A 17,629-nucleotide genomic window follows, 5' to 3' on the forward strand; every position below is an offset into this window, starting at 1 on the left:
CTCTCTCACTATCTGCTTACCCCAACTTGTCCAAGGAAGGGAAGGGAGAAGGGAAGACAGGTGGGAAAGGAGAACAGAGGAGGAAGAAAGCAAGCTATGGAGGGGAGTAGAGAAAGAAATTCATCCTATTTCATGCTGAGAAGACTTTCGTATTGAAGGATTTTGACTTTGCTATTGATATACAACGTATGTGCCTCTTTGTATAACTCTGGTCTGTTCCTGTGTTTTCATTGCATTTTGTGGATAGGAGCAAACAGAGCCTTGAGACATATTTTTATTAAATGAGTAGAAAAAAACTCTTAAAATTAAAACTGTTAATATGAGGACTATTTCTTTGTTTTTATTCTTCTCAACTTGTTGGCTCATTTGGTAGAAAATATGGAACAGTAATGCCAGGGGTAGGTTTACCAGTGTTTCTACAGATTCATAACTAACAATCAAGGAAGACAGCCTGGTTGTAAATAAACTTGTGGAGTTCATAGTTCATGCACTCCTTAACCACTAATGGGAAGAACTCAAATGCCATTTCCCAATGATAGGGAAGCAGGAAGCTTACTTTTGTAACAACAAAAGGATTATACTTTGGTGTGCTTCTTAGCAATTTAAAAGAACCAGTTGTTAAATTTTCAGGAATTTTGTGAGCTAGTTGTCAAACACAGTTTTAAAAAATTAAGTTATATGAACTTGGTTTTTTAAAAAAAATTATGTTAAATTTACTTAATTATAATAAATATTCCAAACTCATTACTTTCCAATTATTTTGTTACATTTAATTGTTATGACCTTGATCTTATTGTTTGGTGAAAGTACTACATAATGATGTGCTACTGAGCATCCCTTCCCAACTGTGCATTTAGTGCCATTCTTTCCATAGCTTGAAATCAGCCATGATTGTAGTATTTACACGACAGAATTTGGTAAACAGTACAAAACCAGACTTGATCACTTGCTTTGTTGACTGTATAGACTTTAAAAAATATAAAGGCAAAAATGTTATTAATACAGATTAAACATATTTATTTATTTTAAAGATTATATTTATCAATTTGACAGAAAGTGAGAGAGCATATGCATGGGGAGCATCAGGCAGAGAGAAAGGGAGAAGCACCCTCCCTGCTGAGTAGGGGGCTGAGTGCAGGACTCAGGACCCTGGGATCATGACCTCAGCCAAAGGCAGATGCTTAACTAACTGAGCCACGTAGGCACCCCAATATAGATTAAATTTAAATTTTGTTATATATATTTTTAAATTTTGTTTTATTTGTATAAAAGAAATTATATATTACATCATGGGTAGCACAAAAATTTGAAGACATATTGGTAAATGTAAAAACTATTATCCAGTTCAAGGAAGAGGTTATTCATGTCCTTGACAAATGAAGTTCTGACATAAGTCTTAGTTGTTCCACTTCTGTTTTACTGGTTTGAATATACCAATCAAGTTTCACATCAGAATTATACTCATTCTTCAGATGCAAACGTCGAGTGGCTACAGATAGAAGAGTCACATGTACTTCAACAGAGGAATTCTGTAAAAATCAATTGGCTGTTTGGTTGGAATTTATAATAAAAAAGATTATATACTTTAGTTTCATTTGTAAATCGTTTGCTTGATATCTTTTGTATCAATAAGATTTTAATAAATGTGTACATATGTAGGCAAGCATACATCTTTTCCCAAGGAGCTGGCTGTTCAGCATTACCAACATGCCATTGTTTAAAATCCAAATCAGGATTGCCTGGCTAGCTCAGTTGAGGGCATCAGACTCTTAAAAGCCAAATGGGAAACAAGGTCATTGATGATCTTGTGTGAATGGTGAGATTTTTGTTTACAATATAGCAAAAGGGTCAAATGCAAAGGTCAAATATAGGAAATCTTCCTGATTACAGGATATGAAGTTGGGATATTGAATGCTAGATACTAAGAACACTTGAAGGACTCTACCATATTCAAAATTACATTAGAGGGTATTGAAGAGAAGTGTGACATATCCTTAGAATCACAGAAAGACTTTGGAATCCAACAAGTTGAAAGGTAAGTAAGGAGGAGCGTTGGGCACGAAGCAGGCAGTTTAGTTACCTTGAGCATTTGCTTCATAGCCAATGCTTGAGAATTTATCTACTTGGAATTTTCTCTCCAAGCCCTAATCCATGAGGAGTAAGGAAGTGTAGGGGTAGGGTGGAGGTTAGCCGTTATGTTGAATTGCTCTGTAAAGTACTGCAGTAATAGAAGAAACTTCGTGTTCTGGAACCATTATTAAAGGGAAAAGTCTTGAAAAATAAAGAAAGTTTAAAAAATAGCTTTAGAAATTCAAAGGAAAATGGTCTTCTGTCTCTACTTAACCAGCTAAGACAGCTCTAGTAAAAATATATTTTTGTGAGTCATTTTTGGTTAAAGAAAAGAGTTATTTCCACTCATCTAGCACACTCAATGTTGAAGAATGTTTTGTTTAATTTACTTTAACTAGAAATAAAATGTGCTTGCTAAAATTTATTGACAGAATTGCCAGGTGATCTAATAGCTTTGAAAAGTCACTTTTAGTAAATAGAAATCAGACTTTTGTTAATGAATTGGTAAATGGGAAGAAATGAAAACCCAGCTGATGCCAGTTAGTGTGTACTTTTAGGAATGGAAAAATTGGTGGATTTTCCTTTGGGGTGTGTGTGTGTGTGTGTGTTTGTGTGTGTGTGTGTGTGTTGCAGTATTGATTTACCTGATGTTCTGTTGTTCCTGTGCTTTGTGTATGCGTGTGAAGGGAGGTATTATTAACATTATGGTTCCCTACCTCCAAGATCCATTCCAAAAATAATTTCGTTAATCCTAAGAATGTAACTATGGAAATAAAATGGCTTTTCAATCCTGTGTTGACTACGTGCCTACAATGTTGATTTGCTAATACCTGGAACTTCCAAATTAAATTTTATGGTATATGGATGATTTATTGTAATCTCTCCTACAAGGAATTTCATCCTAAAAACTTTTAAAAATCATCCTATGGTGGGGAGTGGGGAGCATTTCTAATTCAAAGCAGAAGCCAGGCTAAGATCACATGTCTCCGTAGAGAAAAGAGGAGAGGTTTTACTTGTTGCATATGTTTTAAAAATATTTATAGATACAGCTGGTCTTTTAGTACTTTATTTCTGGTTTTAATGATGGAATTCCCAAAGGACTAAAATTGTTCCAAACAGTCTGAACTGTGTCTGAAGTTCAAGAACAGTATATAGTGGATCTAAAAACTTTAATCCTTCTTGGAAACTTTGAGTGGGAAAGCTGCCCTTTTAGTCTTGTGTTTCTTGAATTTCCTGTTAGCAAAACACCTCCTTGCTCCTATTCAGTCCTTAACCAACTGCAGACTGCCTTTACTTTTCTTTGCTAAAATATTTTCTAATAAGGTCCTCAGTAAATTCCTAAGTCATAAAATCTAGTAATTTTGCTCGTTTCCTACCCGTTCAGTCAATCTCTAATCATTTTACTCAGTGCCTGTTATGCATGCAACCTGATGCCAAGGCTACATTAGTAAATGAAGCATATTATGTTATATTGTGGAGCTCTCAGTTCTTCAACACTGTTGACCTTCCTCCCTTAAACTTCGTGAAATCGCTAACTTCTGGTTTGTGAAATGATTCATTAATGGTTCTTCTTTTAATACTGCTTCTCATCCCTACCTCTACCCCATCCCCCTCATTTTGCTTCTGGCCCTCTCTTTGCTTGATAATTTATTTTCTTCATACTTTCTAAGTGGATTTATATGGCCAAGGCTTTTAGGTTATCATCTGCCAATACACATATTAGAAACATATGATCCAATTAATATTCATGTACAGTGATATAATTATAGACTGTTCTATTTTACTTTAGTTTTAAACTTTATTGAGGTATAATTGACATATGTAATGAACTGCTTCTATTTAAACTGTACAGCCTAGTAAGTTTTGACATATATATAAACCCACATATATATAAACCCATGAGACCATTACCACCATCAAGATAATGAACAGATCCCTCATCTCCAAAAGTTTCTTCCTGTCCCTTTGTAATTTCTGTCTCTTTCACCTTCATACCCTGCTACCCTCCCTTATTCCCAAGAAATGTTTTCCAACAGTTTAGAGTAGTATTCATTCTTAAGAATTTTGTATCAGTGGAATCACACAATATATTCTCTTTTTTTTTCCTAGTCTAGCCTCTTTCAGCATAATTATTTTGGGATTTATTCACTTCATGTGTATGCTTATAGTTCATTCTTTTACTTTTCTCTTCTTTCTTTTCATTCATTCATTGATTCATTCATTGATTCATTCATTCATTCTTTTTTAAAGTAGGCTCCATGCCCAGCATGGAAACCAGTGTGGCACTTGAACTCTACGACTGAGATCGAGAGTCAGACCAACTAAGCCACCTAGGCGCCCGTGTAGTTTATTTCTTTTTATGTTTGTATTATTCCATTCCATGGCTATACCAGAAATTGTTTATACATTCACCTATAAATTGCATTTGAGTTGTTTCTATTTTTTTGTTATTATGTACAAGTAGAGTATGCATTCTTTTTTTCTTAGATAAATACTTAGAATAATGACTGGATAATGTGTTAGGTGTTCGTTAAGTGTTCCAAGAAAATGCCAAACAGTAATCAGAGTGGTTGCACTGTTGTACCTGGCTGCCTGGATTGTGTGAAAGTTTCATTGCTTCCATATCCTCTCTAATATTGGGTATGGTCAATCTTTCTCATTTTAGCCATTCTAATAGTTGTGTAATAGTATCTCATTATGGTTTTGAATTGCATTTCCCCAATGACTAATGATGTTAAACATCTTTTTATATGTTCATTTGTCATCTCTGTATCTTCTTTGGTGAACTGTCTGTACAAATACATTGCCCATTTAAAAAAATTGGGTTGTTTGTTTTTTGCATTACTGAGTGTTCTTTTTTATGGATACAAGACCTTTATCAGGTATATGGTTTGCACATATCTTCTCTTAGTTTGTGGCTTATCTTTCTATTCTCTTAATAGTGTCTTAGAAGAGTAGAGTTTTACATTTGGATGAATTTTAATTTATCAGTTTTTTAATGACTCATTCTTTAGGTGTCATTTCTAAATGTCATTTGTAATCCAGAGCTGCAAGTTTTTCCTTACGTTTTCTTCTGGAAGAGTTATGGTTTTAGTCCCATTCATCAATTTGTCTATCTCAGGGTTGCCAAACTAAGGATCATGTGACAAATACAACTCACAGCCTTGATCTTGTACAGCTTATGAAGGTAAATAGAAGTTAAGAAAATGTGACAGAAGCCATGTGTAGTTTGCAAAGCATAAAATATTTCCTATCTGGCCCTTTTCAGAAAAAAAAAAAAAATTCTTAAGCCTGGTCTATTTTGTCAATACCACATGTTTTAATTACTATCTTTTTAAAAAGAATTAATTTTTATTTATTTATTTATTTATTTACTTACTTACTTACTTACTTACTTACTTACATATTTACTTACTTACTTACTTACTTACATGTGCAGGGGGAGGAGCAGAGGGAGAGGGACAAGCAGACTCCATGCTGAATGTGGAACCCGACTTGTCACTTCCTTCACACCCTGAAATCATGACCTGAGCTGAAACCAAGAGTTAGGCACTCAACAAACTGAGCCACCCAGGCACCCTATATTTACTATCTTGATTACAGTAGTTTTATAGTGTTTTGAGGTAAGATGTAAATCTTACAACTTTGTGTTCATTCAATGTTGTTTTAGCTATTCTTGGTCCCTTGCATCCATATGAATTTTAGAATCACTTAGTCCATTTCTTTTAAAAAGCACCCCAGGGGCACCTGGGTGGCTCAGTTGGTTAAGCATCCGCCTTAGGCTCAGGTCATGATCTCAGGGTCCTTGGATCCAGCCCCATGTTGGGCTCCCTACTCAATAAGGAATCTGCTTGTTCTTCTCCCTCTGCCTCTCCTCCTGCTTGTTCTCTCTCTCTCTTTCTCTCTCAAATAAATAAATATTTAAAAAATTAAAAAGCACTGTAGAATAATTTTGATTTAGACTGTATTGAATGTATGGATCTTTTGTCGAAAAATTGACTTCTTAGCAAAATTGAGTCTTCTGATTCATGAAAATAGTATATTTCCTTATTTCTTTAGGTTTTAATTCCTCATAGGTAGGTTTTTTAGTTTTTAGTGTACATATTTTTCGTATTTTGGGTGTCAGATTTATCCCTGCATATTTTGATGCTATTGTAAATGATATTGTTTTATTAATTTTAAGTGTTTCTTTGCTAGTATATACAGTTGATTTTTATATATTTATCATGATAAACTCAGTTATTGGTTCTAGTGGCTGTTTTGTGAATTTATATGTATTATGAATGTAGTCAACAATGTCATCTGTGAATAAAGATAGTTTTACTTTTTTCTTCAGTCTGTATGACTGTCCTTTCTCTTTCTTGTCTTATTATACTAAATACAGTCTCTAGTACTACCATAGTGAGAGTTGACATCTTTATCATTTTACTGATCATAGTTGAAAAGCATTCAGTTATCTACTTTTATTTAGGGTGTTAACTGTAAGTTGTTTTTAGATGCCGTCTTCATTTTGAAAAGGTTCCTTTCTATTTCTTGTTTGCTGAGAAATTTTTATAAGGAATGGATACTAGGTTTTTTTCAAATGCTATTTATGAAACTATTGAAATGATAATATGGATTTTTTGTGTCAATTTGTTAATATGATAAATTTCATGACTTTATTTTCAAACGCTAACGTATTAAGGTAGCCTTTTTATTACAGGAATATGCACCACTCCAACATGATATATTGTCCTTTTTATATGTTGTTAAATTTAGTTATTCTGGAGTTTTCTTCCAGTGTCTTTGTCTTTGATATCGAGGCAATTCTGGATGATAGAATGCCAGTTTTCAGAAAGAGTTTGTATAATATTAGTTATTATTTCTTTCTTAAATATTTGGTAGAATCTATGAAGGAAGCCATCTGGGCCTATAATTTTCTTTGCAAGGTTGAACTACACATTCCATTTATTTAATATAGGACTATTCAGGTTTTCTAATTATTTTTGAGCTTTGATAGTTTATATTTTACATCATATTTATGCATTTCTTCTAAGTTGTCAAAATGTATTGCTGTAAAATTGTTTATACTATTTTGTTTATGTGTTATTTATATCTTCCTTTTATATATTTAATATTTCTAGAATCTGCTCTGATGTGATTTTTTTCATTGTAAGTATTAGTAGTTGATGCTTTCTTCCTTTTTATTTTCTTCCTGATTAGTCTGGTTTAAAGATATCATTTTCCTTGATCTTTTTAAAAAATAAGTTTTGGTTTATTCTTTATTGTCTTTCAGTTTTCTCCTTCATTGGTTTCTGCTTTTATTTCTTTTATTATACTTACTTTTGTTTTTTATTTGCTCTTTTTTTTCCATTTTATGGTGGAAGCTTAGAGCATTGGCTGAAACCTTCTTCCTTTCGAATACATGTAGTTCTATAAATTTTGCCTTTTACGTACTAGTTTAGGTTTCTCCCACAAATTTTAATATGCTGTGTTTCATTATCATCCAAATCAAAATACCTTCTAATTTTCCCTTTAATATCATTTGATCAGAGAATGTACTTTGTATCACTTGAATACTTTTAAATTTATCAAGACTTATTTCATGGCCTGCTATACGGTCAGTTTAGGTAAATATCCCATGTGTACTTGGAAAGACCATGCTGTCTATGTTGTTAAATGAAGTGTTCTGTAAATGTCAATTATTGATAAAATTCTTTAAATCTTCTGTAGCCTTCCTGATTGTTTACTTGTCTTATCGATTATCAAGGGATTTTCATATCTTTGTATTTGTCTGTTTCTCCTTTCAGTATTAGCAGTTTTTGCTTCATCTGTTTTGAAGCTTTATATTATTACATGTAAACATTTAAGATCCTCTTAGAGCATCTGGGTTGCTCAGTGGTTGAACATCTATCTGCCTTTGGTTCAGGTCATGATCCCAGGGTCAAGTCCAGCATTGGGCTCCCTGTGGGGAGCCTGCCTCTCCCTCTGCCTGTGTCTCTGCCTCTCTGTCTCTCTCATGAATAAATAAATAAAATCTTAAAAAAATAAAAAAATTAATATATATAAAAATAAATAAAATATATATATTTTTATTTTTTTTAAGATTTTATTTATTTATTCATGAGAGAGACAGAGAGAGAGAGGCCGAGACACAGGCGGAAGGAGAAACAGGCTCCATGGAGGGAGCCCGATGTGGGACTCGATCCTGGGACTCCAGGATCACGCCTTGAGCTGAAGGCAGGTGCCAAACCGCCGAGCCACTCTGGGATCCCCAAAATATATTTTTTAAAAGATCATTATGTCCTCTTGATGAATTGACTTTATTGTGAAATATTCTTTTCTTTGAATATACTTTGTTTTTTGGAAATATAGCTACTCCAGTTTTCTTTGGATTGTTATTGGCATAATGTGTCTTTTCTGTCCTTTTGCTTCTAACTTCTTTGTGTCTTTACATTTAGAGTATGTTGATCTCACACAGCATATATTTGGATCTTTTTTTTTTTAATTGAATCATGCTATCTTTGCCTTTTTATTGTGGATATTTAGATCGTTTAGATTCTATGTGATTTTGATATGGTTAGATTTAAATATTTCATCTTCTATTTAAAAAAATTTCCATCTATTTTTTGTTTTCCTCTCTCTAATTTTTCTGCCTTTTTAAAATCAGTTAAATATTTTTTATCATTTCATTTTATCTTTTTTCTTGGCTTAATAGCCATAACTCTTTGTTTTATTTTAGTTGTTGCTTTAGCTGTTATGGTGTGTTTCTAATTTGTCACAGTCTACCTTCACGTGATATTACATGAATTCATATATAGCATAAGAACCTTAGAGTGACATACTTCTGTTTCTCCCATTTCTTTGTATACTTATACATTTTTTTTTACTTCTGTGTATGTTATAAACTCTATACTACATTGACACTGATTTTTAATTAATTATCTTTTCAAGTTAAATTTAAAAAATGCTTCTTACACCAGCTGTGTTGTTACCTTTTATGATGCCCTTCATTCTTCTGTACTGATTTATACTTCTATCTCTTATCACTTACTGTTGGCCTTAAAGACATCCTTTAACATTTCTTAAAGTGCTGGTCTGCTGGAGAATTGTTCTTTTAGCTTTTATAGTTTTAAAAAAGTCTTCATTTTACTTTTCTTTTTCTTTCCCTTTTTTTTTTTTTTTTTTATTTTTGAGAGTGAGCGGGAGCAGGGGAGCCTATGAGTCAGAGTGGAGGGATAGGTGGGGGGAGGGGGGAGAGAGATAGAATCCTGAATAGGCTCCATGCTCAGCAGGGAGCCTGATGCAGGGCTTAATCTCTTGACCCTGAGATTGTGACCTGAGTTGAAATCCGGAGTGCAACCCTTAACCAACTGAGCCACCCAGCACCCCTACTTTTGCTTTTGAAAGTTCTTTTAATTGTGCGTGGAATTCTGGGTTGACAGTTTCTTTTTTTCACAGTATTTGAAACATTTTTTTTTTTTTTTTTTGCTTTTGTCTTAATTGCATTGCTTCCTATGAGAAGATCCAACTCTCATCTTTTCTACACATACTGTGTCTTTTTTCTTTGGATTTTTTTTTTTAAGATTTTATTTATTTATTCATGAGAAACACGGAGAGAGAGAGAGAGAAAGGCAGAGAGAGACACAGGCAGTGGGAGAAGCAGGCTCCATGCAGAAGCCTGATCCGGGACTCGATCCCAGGACTCCAGGATCACGCCCTGGGCCGAAGGCCAGTGTGCTAAACCTCTGAGCCACCCAGGGATCCTCTTCTTTGGATAGTTTTAAGAATTTTTCTATTACTAGTTAAAAGTAATGTGATTATGATCTGCATTGTTGGTGTTTTCTTTATGTTTCTTGTACTTATAGTTCTTCGAGCTTTTTAGATTTGTGGGTTTTCAACAACTTTGGAAAATTTTCAGACTGTTTTGATTCTCAGCTAATCATTTTATTACCTAAAAATCCAACTTTAAATTACACCCTGGTACTAATAAAGAAGAAATTTTTGAGTAGTTCATTTAGAAGTTGTTGCCACACATCTGATGTTTAGAATGTTAGGGTTAAGTCTCATCACTTGAAACAAAAAAATTGTATGTTTTCACTTTTAGACTCTGGAACTGATGAGGTTTTTTATGGAAGCTCAGGCACTAGAGCCTCTGTATATAATCACATGTTGACCTGTTTGGCTTGCTTACCTCCTGAGAGTCTTGGAAGTTAGGTGAGGAATAGGTGGTCCTCACACCTGAGATGGTGGCTCCTCTGGGTCCTTTGGTTATTGTCTGAACATCTGCTTTTCAGCTCTGAGTCAACATGAGCACTCAATTGCCAAAATACTATCTACTGTTCCCCAATGTTGTATTTATATGAAGGCGGCCATCTTGTCAGAATACATTTAGCGTCAATTTCTGTAGGTGTGTACTGTGTCCCAGTGCTATAATTTGCTATCATGATGTATGAGAGAAATAGAAAAGCCTTCAATATTTACCTACTGGTTATCAGGTAGATGTCTTATTCTCTTAATTTTACTATAGCTGTAACAGTAAAAAGTTCCATAAGCAAGAGTCAGATGCTCCAAATTATATGAGTGTGCCCCTTACAGGTCTGTGACTTAAGGAGATGGTGGCATTAAAAAAAAACATAATTTCAGCAGTATGTTTTTATCCTCCTCATTTTTAATAAACGAGTTCTGACAGATGAAAAGGAATCTGCTGTAGCTCAGATTTCCTGTGTTAGGCATATTTCAGCCATAAACTAAATTATCACAAGAATTTTCAAATGATTCCAACTTTTTCCTGTACTTGGTACCACAGGATACCAAGTTCTATTTTTGAGCTGATAAAATCCTCCTTCTGAAAGCATTTGTTTATTATATTACAGCTTCACATGAGCTGAGCTCCATCCTGACCCCGTGTTAAGTGTCTGTGGTAGATTTCATTACATCCATATACTGGAAGTCCTGCCAATATACTGGCAGCAAAATCCTAGTGGAAAATAAATGGCAATAAAAAAGAGAAATGATAGCCTGTGTGAGTGGTGAGGAGCACAGCTTTATTGAGACTGGACAACCCCAGAGTAGTGACTTGGCATGCAGACATGAGTTTAAGAGAGTGTGAGTGAAAGCTGATATTGGAATAACGACTCTGTGGCACAGACATGGGAATAATTTAATTAATTGCACTGAAATTTCTTTGATGAATAGTTATGTGGTGATAAGCATGAGGTCGAACAGCAGAATGAGTTTCAGCTTTTTAATGGGCCAGCACAGCTGCAGTTTTGGATGCCTTCCCACTTTATTTTCCCCTGCAGCTCTCCACTGATTTACTCATCCACATCTCTCCAGCTAAGCTCACCACTAGCAGGGCTCCCTCTCCATGTCTGCTGAGCTGAGGGGCAAGTATGTTGGGCATGGGAAGCAGGCTGGTGGACTGCTTTGAAATGAAAACTAGATCAAACGAAAATTGTGGGACGATTTCCTTATGATGGCTGCACCTCCCCTCCTCCCCAAATCTCTAGGATGCTTTTACAGAGTCTTTGCTGCTAAGTTGTATAAAGATTTTAATAAAAATTTCTTGTCCCTGGAGAAAGAGGCATGTCTTTGTTGTCAGAGAGCTAGAGGGAAATGAGCAATGCAGCCCAGCTGGAGCACCAGCATTAATCCCATGACTCGTAGCCTGTATTTTCAGACAGATCAATTACTTATGGCTGTAACCAATCTCTCACCATTTTCTTGCTGTGCGGGGCTCCATTTCCAGACTTGGCAGCTGACATATCCTTCCAACTTGATAGAACTTCAGCTGCAAATCTCTTCAGGTCTGCTGCCTCCATTCATCGAGGTTATACAAATGAGTTGTTAAATAAAAATCAAAAGTCAAAAATTGTGGGTGGTAATCTCGCTTAGCTCAATAGCACCCGTGGATCTAAGCAACATTTTCAGTTGGATTTTTTTTTTTTTTTTTTTAAACAAGACAAGTGATTCAGTTGTCTTCCTTCCTTCACTTTTATGGACAGGCTTTGCATGAGAGAAAAGCCTTCTCTAGAGGGAAGAAATTATCCACAGTGGATGCATTTCTTATCAACTTATAAGTTGAAAGATTAACTCAGAATGGAGAGGAAGAAGATTATGAGGATACACGAAGGGCACGTACAGGTGAGCTGTATCTAATGCATCTCACACACAGTGAGTCAGCCCCTTTCAGCTGCTAGGCTGCCTGGGCTTAAGACCAGGAGATTCTGTATCAAAAATAAGTGACCCTTGCTAACACACAGGTGGCAGAGAACATGTCAGGTGTTTATAGAGCATGTCAGAGTGTGAACAGAGAGCTTTTGTCAGGTATCTAAACTCAACAGCCTTTGAGGACTTTACCCAGAATCTGTTTAGTGTCTGTAAGACATACCTATTTTTTGTATGTGTTGACGGTTTCACAGCTGTGTGAGGCCAGGCCATCCTTCTTGGAAGAGGTGATTCGGGGCTGCATGAAGGAAATGACAGCATTTTGTGATTTTACTCACTCTGCACAAAGATGTGCCACTTTTGGGAAAGCCCCTATTGCTGCTCCTCTGTGCTCTCATCTTTCACTGCCCTCCCATCAATTCTGTGTTTCTGACATGCAGCCCTTTGAGAACTTTTCTTTTTCTCCTGTAGTAACCAACTGTGAGGAACTTCTAGGAAGGAAAGATGACAATGTGGACATGTAGAGAAGATAAATGGTTTAATACTGCACCTAGGAGGATTTATGTGTTTATATACGTATTTGTGTATGTGCACCATGAGTGCTTGTTTTGTATATTGCTGCATGCTTTGGAAGCCTTGTCCTACTTGGGACTCATTCATGGTGTCCTTTTGGAGCAAATATTCATGAACTGTTAGCAATTAAGGTGGTGAATCCCTGCTGGTACAGGCTGACAGCCACAGTTTCCTCTTGGGCTTGTATTACTTAGGATTGATTCTAAAGAAGCAAAGGAAACATGCAGAACATACTTGTTTGATTTGAAAGTTAAAAGCATATCTCTGCCTGTTTTCCTCCCCCTTTCTCCTATAGCCCTTCCTAGGCACCCTAACATGAATAGTAAAACATAAGTCATAAGGTACCAGAAGGCACTGCTGCAATTCTCACCCTGGTCTGAATGTTGTTTCTTATAGATCTGCATTTTATTAGGATTCATTAAGTAGTATGGAAAAGAGTCCTTGGTAGCCATGCATGACAGTCCCCTACCCTCAGAGCCTGCCAGCAATTGGAAATTTGAGAGAAATAAAAGGGGGAGAGGGGTGAGATTTATAGTCAGTGTTCCAGTTGCTTTTTTTTTTTTTTCCTTGGAATAGTGCCCGTCTTATTAGGAGTTCTTTAGTGAAACAAAATGCAGTGGTAGTTTGGAGAAATTATGCATACTTTCCAGCAGTTCCCTTCCCCCAAAATAGCTTAGGAGTCTCTAAGCTTTCTCCCTTGGTTGCAGTTAGGAAACCAGTTGACAGTATAATAGGCATTTGGAAGTGGGTGCAGTGGTTTGTATGTTCTGTTTGATGTTGCAAATACCAAGCCCTCAGGGAGATCTGCAAAGAGGATGTTCTGTTCTTAAAGAAAGGAAAAGATTAACCTGAAATGTGAACTGAAAAACTCCTGAATTCTAAAGGACTTGGGTGCTACCAAGGAATGATCTCATTTACTTCTGTGGAAATATTTGGCAAGCTGCCTGCTGCAGACAAGCAGAGGGCTGGGCAAATATGTTTTAATGATTTTGATTAATGAAAGGCAATCATCAGTAAACTTGACAGGATTAGATCACAGATTAAGGGTGTGTGTGTGTGGGTGTGTGGGTATTTATGTGGTTAAGGCTTTCTCTGTAGACATGTGCATACTCATACACACAAGCCTCGTAAACCCTGTGCACTTCTTGGAGCTTCCCTAATAATGCTTTTCTTCATATTCAGAGACAATGCTCCATATGCTCGTTAAGAAAGTATATAACATTTTTTTTTAAATTTTAGAGATACTTTTTAGGAGTGGTAATGAATGAGCATTAATCTATTTCTGTTACAAATACGTACATCCACTTAACACGTGAATGTATGTAATTCATTGAACATTTATTGAGTACCTACTGTATGCCAGATATTATGCTAGGCACTTGGGATACAATGGTGGGGGGGAGGGGAAGACATGTCTCTAGTCTACTTTATAAGCTACTGGAGAGACCGATTAAAATAAATAATCATGTAACTACCCACAATTTTTATATTGGCTTTGTATTCAATAAAATTTTATTAAGTACCTCCATCTGCACTAAAGTCTGTGATAGACTTTTAAAAGAAAAAGCACCTTACCTAATCCTGTTGAAGTCAGTGGTTTGCAATTTACAAGGAATAAACTGACTCCGTTTGCTTATGGGATTGAGCAAAGCCACCTGATCCATATACCTCTAGATATTAATTTAGCACATAGTTCTTAGGACAGTAAGATAGCATTCTAGCAGAACATTCTGTTATACACATATATAGACCCTTATATATTTACAAAGGTATTGTTATATCATCCCCATTCATTGTATCTCCACAACATTGGATTCAAGAGCTGCTCAGTAGCTAATGTGAACTGAGACTACTGGTCAACCTCTCTGAACAAAGCTTCAAATCTGTAAAATGGAAATAGTTGTACTATTTCATGGGATTATGAAAATTTAATGAATTCACATATGTGAAAATACTATGTAAAGGACTATACTCATGTGACTTTTATTATTTTTACTGTTTATTCATATTTTCTAGAGGGAATGATGTTTATTGAAGTCAGCTATCTTCCATTCTCTTAAACCCAAGAAAATACAAAAGGAAGAATAGTTCTGAGTTCAAGTAGAAACTTAAAATCATCCTGTCTTTCCTCTAGCAAAGTGTTCCAGAAAGATTAGTATATAACCTTGAAATTAGGGTGGAAATTAAGTTTTTCCTAGGCATAATAACTAGTATCAACTCTTGCGTACTATCCTCAGAATGTGATCTGTGGCAGCATCAACACTAAGCTTTGCTGCCTTCCGCCCTCTTTTTGTTTCTTCTGTCTTGTGTTTTTGTTCTCCCCCAGAGAGGGATGAAATTGAAAAGAATCCTTATTAATGCATTCTCAGTGACTGGGTTCTGACACCTTGGCCAAAAGGTTTATGTTCTGCAGCATTGAATAAAGTGCTGTAATTAAAATATGAATCAGAAATATGAAGCCACACAAGAGCAGTCATTATTTAAACGAAGAACCTTCATGTGAGGTTATACTGGCTGATACTAATCTGTGAAATTGTATTTTCTGGGGGAAAAATCAATATGAATGAAACGAGAACTCAGTGTACATCCTGCAGGGCTTGTTGTATCTCCATGAACTGTGATGTGATCTCTTGGCCTTTTGAATCATTTTGTTTAAAAGCCTTACTTACATAGATCATTCTGTCCTTGGTGGTGGGTGACTTTTCCCTAAGATTCTATCCCTAGATAGACTAAATTGGAAAAGCACATGGCTTTTGATCTTTATTTGTGTGTTTGTATGTGTGTGCATGCATATGTGTGAGATATAAAGGTCATCACAAAGCGACTGGGCACTTAGCACCTTCACTAACTCCACATTGTCAGAGATGGAATTTAAGAATGTACTTCATACTCTTTACTCGGTCATTGATTTCTAGTGCCGAATATATCTGTGCAATTAATGTGTTAGATCTTACAATCAATTTGGATGTTTACTCCTTCCTGTATTCTACACATCGTCAGCTGTAACGGCTGGTAACAGGCACTTGATAATGAGTGGGAAATCTGAATGAGATTTGCCCTTGTTCCTTTTCCTTCCTACCACACTGTCTTCAGTTCAGTTGTGAATGACTTGGTGGAAACCAGGAGCTAAATTTAATGGTAATCCAGGGTCAAGCTCTCATCTACACATTTGATGCTCCGCTTCTCTCACCATGCGTATTGCATATGGTTGTTAGGCTGCTCTCTTCTAGGATAAAATGCAGTAAATGTAGTGGGATCCCTGGGTGGCGCAGCGGTTTGGCGTCTGCCTTTGGCCCAGGGCGCGATCCTGGAGACCCCGGATCGAATCCCACGTCGGGCTCCCGGTGCGTGGAGCCTGCTTCTCCCTCTGCCTGTGTCTCTGCCTCTCTCTCTCTCTCTCTGTGTGACTATCATAAATAAATAAAAATTAAAAAAAAAAAAAGAAAGTACCACACTCCAGTGGGCAGAGCTGTCGGTGAGTCTGTACAGAACAGATCAGGTTGCAGCTACCTTAAAGTATCTGCTAATGGAAACTCTGGCAAAGGCAGCATCTTAAATAATATGTAGAATCAGCATGCTGTCTCCAGAACATGTTGTAGCATTTATTAGCAGGACATAAGCTAAGGTAAGCTCCTATTAAAAAAAAAAAATAAGATTAGCAGGGGCCTAGTATAATTTAAGGTATTCTTTGGAGTTTATAAATATGGCCTCATAAAAAGCCTGACTATAAGGGAACTGTGACTTTAAGTCATTAGAAGCCTAGTGGTTTGATAAAATAACAGGAAACAGACAATTTATTATGAGCAGTCTCAGTAGCTCTGGATTATCTATAAAACTTTTACGGCCTTCCCCAAGTGGCAAGAAGCCATAAAACTTGCCTGAATGAGGGACTTGTTAATTTACTTGTTAAAGCAAATTAAAAATTTATAAGTGCTTTTAGGTAAATGAGATCTTCTCTCATTGCTGCCCTTGCGGGGCCCTGGAGTCCTAGGAGGGGAGAGTGGCTAAGCTCACACACCACTGCAGAACAATAAAAGCTATTAAATTGTTCCAGTTTATTACAACAGCAATGCAGCTGTTGCCATGGATAGCTGTGGGGTACCAGTGGTTGACAACCTGGAGTTTCACTAGGGTTTCTGTCTCACTCAAAGGAAAAACAACAAGCAGAGGGATGATTGTTACCTTTGCAATTCTCCAGTAGTTGGTGTTACAGACAGTGTCTTTTATTTTCCCTTGACCCCATGCACCCAGAGGTTTTAAACCACTGTTTCCTATTCCCAGAAGTGTTTCCCTTTTATTCCCTAGGTTACTGGTTCTCACACATTTGTACTCATCATTATGCCTTTTAGCCATTTAATCTCTGGACCAAAGGCCCAAGCCCTGGAGTGTTTCTCTAAAGTCATCAGCATTTCTTTAAAAGCACACAAAAAACTCTCCTTTCCCTTTCCCTTTCCCTTTCCCTTTCCCTTTCCCTTTCCCTTTCCCTTTCCCTTTCCTCTCCTTCCCTTTCCCCTCCTTCCCTTTCCCCTCCTTCCCTTCCCTTCCCTTCCCCTTCCCTTCCCCTTCCCCTTCTCCTTCCCTTCCCTTCCCTTTCCTTTCCCCTCCTTCCCCTTCCCCTTCCCCTTCCCCTTCCCCTTCCCCTTCTCCTTCTCCTCTCCTTTCTCAAGCCTAGAAGTCAGAAGGGACATAAAATAAGAAAGGAAGGTCTGGTGCATGTTCTTGTGTATTGGACTCCAGAACTGTAAAATCAATGTATTTTTTGTGGAATCCATAGTATAAAGGTAAAGGCAGATTTTCTTGTACTCTGCTTTGGCTGAAAAATCAACCAAGGTTAAAA

General features: G+C 36.4%; 1 protein-coding gene across 12 annotated transcripts in view; it reads left to right on the forward strand.

Moving 5' to 3' along the window:
• AUTS2 (activator of transcription and developmental regulator AUTS2) overlaps nt 1-17,629 on the forward strand; it is a 1,127,680-nt gene that overhangs the window by 474,091 nt on the left and 635,960 nt on the right. The window contains exon 1 of one of the 12 annotated variants that reach the window (XM_077908310.1): nt 12,136-12,195. The exons of the other annotated variants lie outside the window; for them this stretch is intronic. Within the exon in view, the coding sequence (XP_077764436.1) occupies nt 12,151-12,195 (45 nt within the window). The 5' untranslated portion in view covers nt 12,136-12,150. Of the gene's footprint in view, nt 1-12,135; nt 12,196-17,629 lie in introns of those variants that run through there. 12 annotated transcript variants of the gene reach the window in all.

Source organism: Canis aureus, chromosome 8 (genome assembly GCF_053574225.1).
Source record: "Canis aureus isolate CA01 chromosome 8, VMU_Caureus_v.1.0, whole genome shotgun sequence".
Lineage (NCBI taxonomy): Eukaryota > Metazoa > Chordata > Mammalia > Carnivora > Canidae > Canis > Canis aureus.